General features: G+C 47.7%; 2 protein-coding genes across 2 annotated transcripts in view; both read left to right on the forward strand.

Annotated features, from left to right (window-relative positions):
* Window positions 1–10,358, forward strand: part of LOC105905356 (NLR family CARD domain-containing protein 3-like) — a 25,515-nt gene extending 15,157 nt beyond the window's left edge. Inside the window, exons 8-11 of the mRNA XM_042710716.1 lie at window positions 1–290; window positions 7,717–7,887; window positions 9,104–9,137; window positions 10,347–10,358. The exon at window positions 1–290 is cut by the window's left edge and continues 1,526 nt beyond it. Coding sequence (XP_042566650.1) covers window positions 1–290; window positions 7,717–7,887; window positions 9,104–9,137; window positions 10,347–10,358 — 507 coding nt within the window. The remainder of the gene's footprint in view (window positions 291–7,716; window positions 7,888–9,103; window positions 9,138–10,346) is intronic.
* LOC105890338 lies at window positions 3,005–5,492 on the forward strand. Its single transcript, XM_031586485.1, has one exon. The coding sequence runs from the start codon at window positions 3,905–3,907 to the stop codon at window positions 4,829–4,831; it is 927 nt and encodes a 308-aa protein (XP_031442345.1). The 5' UTR covers window positions 3,005–3,904; the 3' UTR covers window positions 4,832–5,492.
* Window positions 10,359–10,990: the final 632 nt, after the last annotated feature.

Genomic DNA, 10,990 nt, shown 5'->3' on the forward strand with positions numbered 1-10,990 from the left:
AGTTACATTAAGGAAAAGATCAGGGATGTTCCTTCATCAGAAAGGGTCATCAACCTCTTCCACTGTCTGCATGAACTCAATGATCACTCCTTAGTGGAAGAGGTCCAGAACTTCCTGAGTGCTGAGACACTTTCTGGAGCTGAACTCTCACCTGCCCAGTGGTCAGCTCTAGTGTTTGTGCTGCTGACATCAGAACAGAACCTGGATGTGTTTGACTTGAAGAAGTACATCAGATCTGATGAAGCTTTCCTCAGGCTTCAGCCAGTAGTGGAGGAATGTCAGAAGGCTCAGTAAGTATGGTGGCAGTGTGTATTCTCAGAAAGGGAGTTGTTAATGACTCTAGCTGGGTTTCCATCCAAGTTTTTAATGCATATTTTGATCATTCGAATAATAAACCCTGACCGGAAACACTTGAAATTCATATAAAATCTTCTAATGCGAATAAACATACTATTTCCTAGAGGTGGGTGGATTAACTTGCCGTTCTGGTATAATGCGACTAAATTTCAGTTAAATGGGTTCATTTCAGTTAAATGGGTTCAATTTATTTACCTTTTCCTGTTAAAGTTGCCCTGACAACCTTATGTTGTCCCACGGCTGTTCATGACTCCTTCCTTAATTAGAAGGGTGTCCACTTTGAATTTGCATACAAGTTACAAGTATTTTATTGTCAGATAATTGTAAGTAGAGAATGACACAGGGTCAGGCTGGGCACTGGAATTCTTAGGACAAGGCACCGCACAACATCCTACCATAACATAACATAACATAGTATAACATAACATGACATGTACTCTGTACAAGTACTCTGAACATAATTTACACGTGTTAAACATATAATAACCTATACATATAATGATAACATGTAATAACCCTACTAAATATACAAGATAAATGTTTAATACAGTATGCTAAACCTATAATAACCTATACATACATTACATTATACCTATAATACTAACATATATACATATAACATATAATACACATATAATAGCCTATGCTAACCTAGTAAACCTATACTAACCTACAGACAAATCCAGTTTGGGAGTTACAGGTAGTGCAATATTACTGATACAATATTACTGATAGTGCAAACAGTAAGTTGAAAGGGACAGTGTATGTAAAGTGACGAGTGCGAAAGTGGCGATATCAATGTCCATTTAGAAGCTCGGGAAGAAACTGTTCTCCAGTCTGCGGGTATGAGACCGGATGCTACGGTACCGCCTACAAGAAGGCAGCGGGGTAAAAAGTCTGAAGGCTGGAGGATAGCAGTCTTTTAGGATCCTGCTAGCTTTCCTGAGGCATCGGGTGTGGTAGGTGGCATGCAGGGCTGGGAGCTCCCTGCCGATGATGAACTCAGCAGACCTTACCACACTACGTAGGACCTTGCGGTCCTTGGCTGTGCCGCTCCCATATGTAAATGGCCGCGGACCACGAGGCGGTGGAGCTACCCCCTGGGTGCGAAGACCAGCCTGTGCCAGAGCTGGACTTCGGCCTAGACAGCGAGAGTCTGCTCGACTTCTCTGACGAGCACGTCTCGGACGAGGAGGAGATGCAGCTGGAAGTGGATGTGAAGCCGCGGGCAGCCTCTCCCCCGGTTACATCCAGGACCATGGGCCAGCAGCTCCACGAAGTGGCGCTGAGGGCGGCTAGCCGCCTCGGTCTCCCTCTCCCTTCCCCTCCCAGCGTGCAGGCTTCGCTGCTGGATGGGGAGTTCTATGCTGGCCCACCCGTAGAAGCCCCCAGCTCCATCCCCTTCTTTGCGGAGGTGCATGGGGAGCTCACGACCATGTGGGCCACTCCCTACTCGGCCGGGCTTTGCTGCGTACCTCCACCTTGACCAAGCCAAGGAGAGCGGCTACCTCTCTTTTCCGCCGGTGGAGGACACGGTGGTGGGCTACCTCTCGCCCGCCTCTCCCACGATGCGCCTCGGCCAGAGACCCCTCCTGCCCACGCGAGTGGCCAGACACCAGGCGGCTCTGGCCGAGAAGGCTTATTTGGCTGCTGGGCAGGCTGCGTGTTCTACGAACACCGTATCGCTCCTACAGCGCTACCAAGCCACCCGCTGCACCTCACAGGCCCTGGGGAGGGTCATGGGGGCCTCTGTGGCGACACAGAGGTCTCTCTGGCTGTCGCCGGCAAAGTTGACCGACAGAGAGAAGGCGCCGCTGCTGGACGCCCCAGTCAGCGTCCAGGGCGTCTTCGGGGAAGCTGTGGGGACGATGGCCTCAAAGTTTGAGGAACAGCAGAGGAGCCGCGAGGCCTTCCAGGCCTGGATGCCTTGTTCCAGTAGCTCCGAGCAGCAGTCCTCCTTGGGACAGACAACCCCGACTCCAGGATAGAAGCGGAGTGGGTTCCGCTCTCCAGCACCTCCGGCCAAGATGCCCTCAGCCCAGAGCGCAGCCCACGCCCCACGGCAGCATGCCGCTCGCCGTGGGAAGAGCCACAGCAAGCTGTCGGCCACCTGATCCGAGGCAACGGGCGCTGAAAAGACAGGGGGGAGCAGTGGATCCTCCACCTCCTCCATGGAAAACCGCCCGCTGCTCTCATGCACAATTCATGTCAAGCACGGTGAACAGTTTCCCACATCCAAATTTCACGACCACTGCCCCAGTAGGCGCAGCGTTAAGGCATGCTTGTGTAACTCCCCCAGCGGTGCACCCACTGCACACCCACTCACCATTTTTTTCAAAAACCATGAGCTGGCAACCCCAGATCTCGTCTCCCTCCCTAGGCGGAGCGTGTGCAGATCTAGGTTTAGACAAATTGACTATGAGCGGGTTAGTTCCTGACCTATTCAACTCAAAGCCCAGCCTAGCAGGCTGCGCGGAGAGTTGGCGCGCATGCGCTGCGTCGCCATGGGTACTAAAAACAATCACAGTGGGTTACATGCTGCAGTTTGCCCGCCCCCCTCCGAGAAAGGAAAGGAAATAGACTCCCTGCTCCGAAAAGAAGCGATAAGTGTGGTGCCTCCCGAGGACGCAGACTCAGGCTTCCCAAAAAGGACGGGAGCTATCGGCCAATATTAGATCTGCGTGTGCAGAAGAGAGCGCTCATGCCGTTGAAGTTCAGAATGCTGACTCCCCGCCGGCTAGTTCAGTTCATAAGGCCAAACGATTGGTTCATTACGATAGATCTAAAGGATGCTTACTTCCATGTCTCAATCCACCCCAAACATCAGAGATTTCTGCGGTTTGCGTTTGGAGGAATAGCATACCAGTTCCACGCACTCCCGTTCGGTCTGGCTCTGGCACCGAGGGTTTTTACAAAGTGCGTGGAAGCAGCCAATTATCTGGACGATTGGCTACTTTGTGCTCGCTAAAGAGCAGCAGCGGTACAAGACTGCCATCTAGTGGTGGCACACTTGGCTTTGTGATAAACAAGGAAAAAAGCATTCTGCGCCCAGGCCAAACCGCGCATTTCCTAGGCATGACTCTAGACTCCACCTCAATGAAGGTCAGTCTGTCTCAGGACCGAATAAAAGCCATCGGATCATGCGTACATCAGTTCGTCCTTGTGCTGCCAAAGACTGCTGGGCATGATGGCATCAGCCGCAATCACTCTCCCTCTGGGGATGTTACGTAGGCAGCCTTTTCAAATATGGTATCTCTCCTTGAAACTCAGTTCTACCAAGAACTCCAGATGCAGGAGAGCCCTGGCAATCTGGAGGACTCCGCAGTTCTTCACGGCATCGGGCCCCATGGGCATTGTGAAGCGCCGCGTAGTGGTAACCACAGACGCCTCCACAAAAGGGCGGTCTGCAAGGGGAGATATGTGAACGGTTGCTGGTCTGCAGCAGAGGAATGTATTAGAACTGTGAGCGGTTTTCCTAGCGCTGCGGCACTTTCTGCCCACGTTAAGTGGTCGCCATGTGTTGGTAAGGACGGACAACACTTCAGCCATGGCATACATAAACCGCCAGGGCGGAGTGCGCTCTCCGTCGCTGTACCACTGGGCGAACCACCTGCTCCTGTGGGTGGCGGCTCACTTCCGTTCCCTCAGAGCAGTTCATATTCCAGGCCACCTCAACTACGGGGCGGACCTGTTATCGAGGGGCGACCCTCAGGCGGCAGACTGGTGCCTCCACCCTCAGGTGGTGGATCAGATTTGGTTGCGTTTTTACAGGGCCCAGGTGGATCTGTTTGCCAACAGACAGAACACCTGCTGCCCGCTCTGGTTCTCGCTGGGGGGCGACAACCCTCCACTGGGCGTGGACGCACTGAGCCACCAGTGGCCGAGCTTGCGTCTGTACGCGTTTCCCCCGGTCCCGCTCCTCCAGCAGGTGCTGTGCAGGATAGCGGACGAGGGCAGAGAGTTGCTGTTAGTAGCCCAGTCAGCCGTGGTTGGCGGATCTGAACAGAATGTCAGTGCAACCGCCTTGGGAGCTGCCTCTTCGGAGAGACCTTCTATTGCAGGCGCGCGGAACGGTCTGGCATCCCCGGCCAGAGCTGTGGCATCTCAGGGCCTGGCACCTGAAAGGAGCAGGCTCCTAGCCTCAGGCTTGTCAGACACGCTGGTGGCTACAATACAGAGTGCTCGGGTGGTGTTGACCCGATCTCTGTATACGCTGAAGTGGCGCAGTTTCGAGCGGTGGTGTGTCGCGCATCAACGCGACCCCGTCAACTGCACGCTGGGCGTCATATTAGAATTCCTAAAGCAGTTGTTTGATGAGGGGAAGGTGGCTTCCACTCTTAAGGTATACCTGGCGGCCATCTCAGCCTGCCATAAAGGCATCAATGGCAATTCCCCGGGCAGCCATCCTCTAGCGTCACGCTTTATGGCTGGAGGTACTGGTACTGATCAGGGTCCCCGGAGTTGTTGGATGTAGCTGGAAACAGTGTCGGTATATTCATTTATGTCCCCATCTGCTGCCTCCCGAAATATCAGCCAGTCAGTGGGGTCAAAATAGTCCTGGAGAGTCGCCACACTCTCGTCACTCCATTGATGGACTGTTCTTGCAACTGGTCTGAAATGTTTTAGCTTTTGTCTATTTGCGGGGAGGAGGAGAATGGAGGTGTGATCAGCTTTTCCAAAAGCAGGGCGGAGAAGGGGTTTGTAACTGCCCCGGAATAGTGTATAACAATGGTCAAGGATCTGGTCTCAACGTGTGAAGAAGTGCTGATGGTATTTAGGCAGGACCCTGTTGGCTCTGTTGAAATCTCCAACAACAATAAAGGCTGCATCTGGGTGCACATTCTCTAGACCACTGATAATTTCATACAGTTCATCCAAAGCAGTAGCCTTATCTACTTGGGGGGGAATGTAGACTACACTCATAACGACTGCAGTAAACTCCTGCGGTAGATAGAAGGGTCTGATTTTTACAATTAGCAGCTCAAGGGCCGGATAGCAGTGAGATGCTAATACTGCTATGTCTGTAGCCCAAAGTAAGTTAACCATCAGTGTTGGGGAGTAACGGAATACATGTACCAGCGTTACGTATTTTGAATACAAATTATGAGTAACTGTATTCCATTACAGTTACAATTTAAATAGATGAATACAGTTACATTCTTGAAATCAATGGATTACATGACGGTACTTGCCTGTTTCACAAGTTGATGCACTCTCTAAATAAATGAAGGAAACTTAATGCATTTCCCAGAAGCCCCAACATGAAAACTAATGAAAATGAGCTATTTGCGTGATCAGTAGCTGCTAATGGAGTCAGAAGAGGAGCAGGTGCCAGAGCCGGTACAACAGAGCCAGGGCAGGAATGCTTTTCTGTCCTTGAAATTCAAACAGCATTTCACGTTAAAGAAAGAGAAGGGAGAACGTAATATAACTGTGCAGTGCAACCTCTGCTTGCCAGCAACCTCCTTTCAGCATCCAAAGACTCCACCTCCAACCTAAAGAAGCATCTTAAAGAAAGTTAATTTTGAATTAGCCAAGGGTAGTTATCTGCTGTAGTTTTACTCGTCACCTTGCTATTTTATAGTTGTATCAGCCAGATGTGCGACTTTACATTCTCCTATGAGCTGATTTACTAGCCCCAGAGCCGTTGAAAGACTCTGATTAGCCCTGTTTGACATGCTAGCTAACATTAGCTAAAATGACGTCGCGTTTAGATTTTTGTAGTATGCATTTCGGGACTACAAACACAAAAATGTATCTGCGAGTTCAGGTACTTGTTAGTAACACTACTGTGGAAGCTTTTATATGTTTAAATGCTTCCACATGGTTTTAGTTGCATGTATGCATAGCCTGACGTTGTCATACTCATAATTCTAGTCAGAATATGAGTGATACTGCTCCATTGGGCTGTGATTATGGGGCGTGTTTCAACCGAACCAGGAAAAAAAATGCCTCTTCGCTCAATTGGATAGACCTACAACCAATCAGAGCAACGTCGTATGTGAATCCCGTAGGAAGGACGGCAAAAACATCTTTTCGATTGACAAATGCCTTGATCGCGTTTCTCTGTTCCTCTTTCAAAATGAATGCGCTGTCGATGTCTTCTAAAACAGACTTGATGGCAGAATCTATCTACACATCTCAGCTCTCCAGCGGCAGCCATGTTTGTTGAAAACAAAATTCAACCCAAGCGCTCTTTTGGTGACGTGGTTGATTAAGTTACTGTTGATCATCTGTCCATCACCGTATAAAGCCCGCCCTGACAATTTGATTGGTTCGAACAGCTTCTGTTCGGGCATAGTTTCGCCCCAACGGAGCAATGCCAGACCTAACTTTCCGACCTCAAATGTTGTGGGCGGGGCTAAGTTCGTGCTGGCACCCAGGCTAATGTATGCTCCACTTATAAAATGCAATTCAATGTGGAAGTAATCCAAGTATTCAGAATATGTTACTCAGATTAGTTAATGTAACGGAATACGTTACAGATTACATTTTTGGGCATGTATTCGGTATTCTGTAACGGAATACGTTTTGAAAGTATCCTTCCCAACACTGTTAACCACACACACACACACACACTGGGCTCATCTGAATAGAATCACACACATCACTACACACACACACACACACACACACACACACACACACACACACACACACACACACAGACCCCTCCGCCCCTGCACTTGCCAGAATCAGCTGTCCTGTCCTGGCGGTGTATGCTGAACCCTGACGGCGTAACTGCCACATGGGAAATCTCCGGGACGAGCCACGTCTCGACATATGCCAATGTACAGCAGTTCCTGATGTCCCGTTGGAATTTAATACGTGCATTCAGATCATCCATTTTGTTGTCGATGGACTGAACGTTGGCAAGTAGTATGTTGGAAGAGCAGGTTTGAAATACCTTTTACGAAAACTCCAGCACGTCGGCCTCGTTTCTTCTTCCTCCGTCTTGTAGGTAAACACAACGGCGGAACAACAAAGAGCCCACTGCAGCTCGTACTCCTTAAGTTGAGTTAAAGTTCGTGGAATAGTCCTTTCCAAGTGCAGATCTGATATCCAGAAGTGTCTGCTGGTCGCACTGCATTAGCAACAACAAACAAAAGTACAGCAGGCGCACCGGAACCAGACATAATACAGTTGATGAAAGTGCACTAATTCGAAATTTTGTTTAGCTGAATTTTCATGAATGCACATAAAAGATGGGAATGAGTTAGATGGAAACCCAGCTTCTGATATGTGAAAAACATTTGGTCTGATTTGTGAATTGGTTTAGAAGCAAAACACTAATATACAGACGACAGATGTGTCCTTTTCATTGAGCTTATAGTCACTGGTGGCTGTTTTCCCCTTAAGGCTCAATAGCTGTGGGCTCACTGAAAGGAGCTGTACAGCACTGGCATGGATCCTCAGCAAACCATCTGAACTGAAAAATGTGGATCTCAGTGACAACAGTATTGGAGATATTGGGGTCCAAGAACTCTGTAGCGGACTGGAGAACCCAAACTGTGCACTGGAGACATTCAGGTAAGACATTTTAATTCTTCAGTATTCCCTAGGAATGAGTTCTGTGGGATAATTTGAACTGTTTCATTTCTTCATCAAATATCCCCAAGGTTACAAACACACAGACAGTATTTCTTATAGACTTTTTCAAATTTTAATGAAAAGTTCCAGACACACATAGACTTGAAGATCCTTCCTTTCAACGATAAAAGCTCACTGAACAAACTGCAGAAGTTGTCTCAGTTTTCGAAACTAATATCAAGTGCATTTTGAAACAAACGCTCAGACGGAAATAAAATGTTTAGAGTATCATGAAACCACAATGTCACAAACTGTTTCACGGAAAATCTGGATGACAAGGTGACTCAGATAGGTTTTCTCCTAACGAGGGTTGTAACTAAAACCAAAATCCTTAAATTCAGTTAAGTAAAAATGGGACCTTGTGTCGCGTCTGCGCTGAACCCTGTTCCGGCCATGCCCCCCTTTTTTACTTTCAACTCACACACCTCTGCTACAGCCTCAGTCACATTCACACTCCCAGCTGCACTTCATTCACAATCAGTACTGATCCCACACACCTGGCACTCTCCTTACTTAAACTCCTCACTCCCTTATCGGTTCTCGCATCACGCTCGCATCATTTATGGGTTCTACCTCAAGGCGATACACGCTCCGGATCCCTGAACTCGACTGCCACGCCAGTGTTCTCCTCTTCCAGGTCGTTTAGTCTTAGTTCTGGTCCCGCGCTCCTGCACCGTCAGGTCTAGTGTTTCCATGATCTCCACGACACCCAGGTCGTTCTAGTTTAATCCCAGTTATCCCCAATCTAACTTTTGTGTGTTATAGTTTTTGGATTTTGATTTTTTTTGTGCGTTCCCGTTTGGATTTACCTTCTGTGCTTTTGTATCCCGGGTTGCTTTTGTGTTTTTTCCTGTTTGTTCCCCCTGTGAACCCTGTACTGGCTGGTTTCAATAAACTCCCACCCCCCTGCAACCTCTGTGTCGTCTGACGTTCCGTGCCACCTTGACCATAGCACCATGCATTTAGTACTGACAGAATGCTCCTGCACCTCAGTGTGCATTATCTTCAACCTTTCAAATGCTCTGTCATCCAATGTACCTGACGTAGTCAACTACTGATCCCCTCAATAATCTACAAAAATAATCTTACTTTAAATATACTGCAAATGTCTTGTTGTGTTTGCCTTGACTGAATTATGACTATATTATCACTGTAGACTCTCAGACTGCAGTATCACAGAGGAGGGCTATGCTAGTCTGGCTTCAGCCTTGAGGTTAAATCCCAATCATCTCAGAGAGCTGGATCTCAGAGGAAATGATCCAGGGGAATCAGGAGTCAAACTGCTTTTAGACCTAAAGGAGGACCCGCAGTGTAAACTGAAAAATCTCAGGTAAATGTATATCAAGACCAGGAATATTACAAAGAGTTTCAAATAAAATGTAAAAAAATGAGACTGTTATTACGAGTATATACGAGTTCTATGACTATAACAAGTCTTCTTCATTGCAATTTACTTAAAGCATTAGTCTCTTTATTTAATAGCCACACCTCATATTTTAAGCTGTTGATTTAGGGGCATCACTAATGACCATAGATGAACATTATATTGAAAGTCACAGGATGAGCTCAGCTGTTGCAGTGAAAACTCAGCCTGCTAGATTTAAAGCTGCTGCACCAGGCCAAGCAGACTTATTGAACTAATAGACTATACAAGTGGGTAGCAGTGCTTCCTTTCCCATGAGAAAAACACATATGTGACTGATCAGTTTGCTTTTTTAAATTTCTGTAAAAGGCTGCCTTGGTAGAAATTTGAATTTTTGTGTTTTTTTTTTAAGCACCAGAGATGATGTTTTGTGTCAGACAACAGATATATTTATTGTCTTATTTGTACAGGTTCCTGAAGGGGAGTGCTGCTGAGGAAGCCTGTGCTGCTGTGGCTTCAGCTGTGGGCTCAAACCCCTTACTCATGACTGAGCTGGATCTGAGTAAGCTCATACTAGAAGCCTTGGGAGTGACTCAGCTGTGTGCTTTACTGGAGGATTCCCACTGCACATTGCAGAAACTGAGGTTAGTTTATGCTGTCACATTCGTTTTAATTAACATGCATAAGCTGCTGATAAGTGAAAATTCACCCTAGTTACCTCAGGACTCCGGAGTTGTCAATCAATTGCAATTGCAATCGGGCTCACTCACAGTACAAGGATGAAAGTGAAGCAATTTCACTTACATCGTCCAGGGTTTATATACTTAGATTCATCAAATGCTGACGCCGTACGTATCATAGTCAAAACAAGGTTCTCGTCCGAGCTTCTTGTATTTTCTCAGGGTCGAGAATAACCAAAATCACTCCCACACAAAATGTCTTCCCATGAGGAAAACATTCTCGACAGGGCACTGAACCAATCCTGCGTGCCGGTTCCCTCTTTCATTTTGTCTGAAAACTTTTGCATCTTTTGTAGGATCAGATCTAAGTCTTTCCCATCTCCGGTGTTGTCAGGGACATATGTGCAACATTGGTCAGTACCAAGCATGACACAAATGCCTCCACTCTTGGCAGTGAGAATTTCAAGCACAGCCGTGTTTTGCCGTGTTATCCTGGAGTTTGCTTGTAGTTCTTCTCTGATCTTTTGTAGTCTCTGGTCAGGTTTTGAAACTTCATCTCAGTGTAGTAAAGGAAGTTAATCCAATCTGTGTGTGCTCCGATGACGCACCAGGGGCAGAGGGTAGATGCCAGGCCATTCGCTGCTGGGTTCAAGGCCTTGTAGTAGCCTGGAATGCCTCTGGGAATGCCCAGGCCGTCGAACCAGATCCCGCTGTCATCCCCTGCTTCTCTCCTCCCTCGTACGTGTAAGGTCTGTGTTCTGTCCGTGTCCAATTTCTGAGTTTGTCTCCCTTGTGTTGTTACATGTTTGTTCCCTTGTCTAGTCCTCGTGCTTCCTTGTTCCCGCCATGTGCTTTCCTATGTTTGTTTGTCTATGCCATGTGCCCTCTTGTTGTTGTCCGTGTCTCCACCCCTCACCTGTTCCCAATCTCCCGGTTTGTTTGTTTTATTGGTATCACCTGTGTCCTGTTAATTCCCCTTGTTTAGTCCACCTGTGTCATT

This window comes from Clupea harengus, chromosome 19 (genome assembly GCF_900700415.2).
Source record: "Clupea harengus chromosome 19, Ch_v2.0.2, whole genome shotgun sequence".
Taxonomy (NCBI): Eukaryota; Metazoa; Chordata; class Actinopteri; order Clupeiformes; family Clupeidae; genus Clupea; species Clupea harengus.

Coding starts and splice junctions, on each gene's coding strand:
- LOC105890338 (XM_031586485.1), top strand. CDS start 3,905: ATGGCATACATAAACCGCCAGGGCGGAGTGCGCTCTCCGTCGCTGTAC.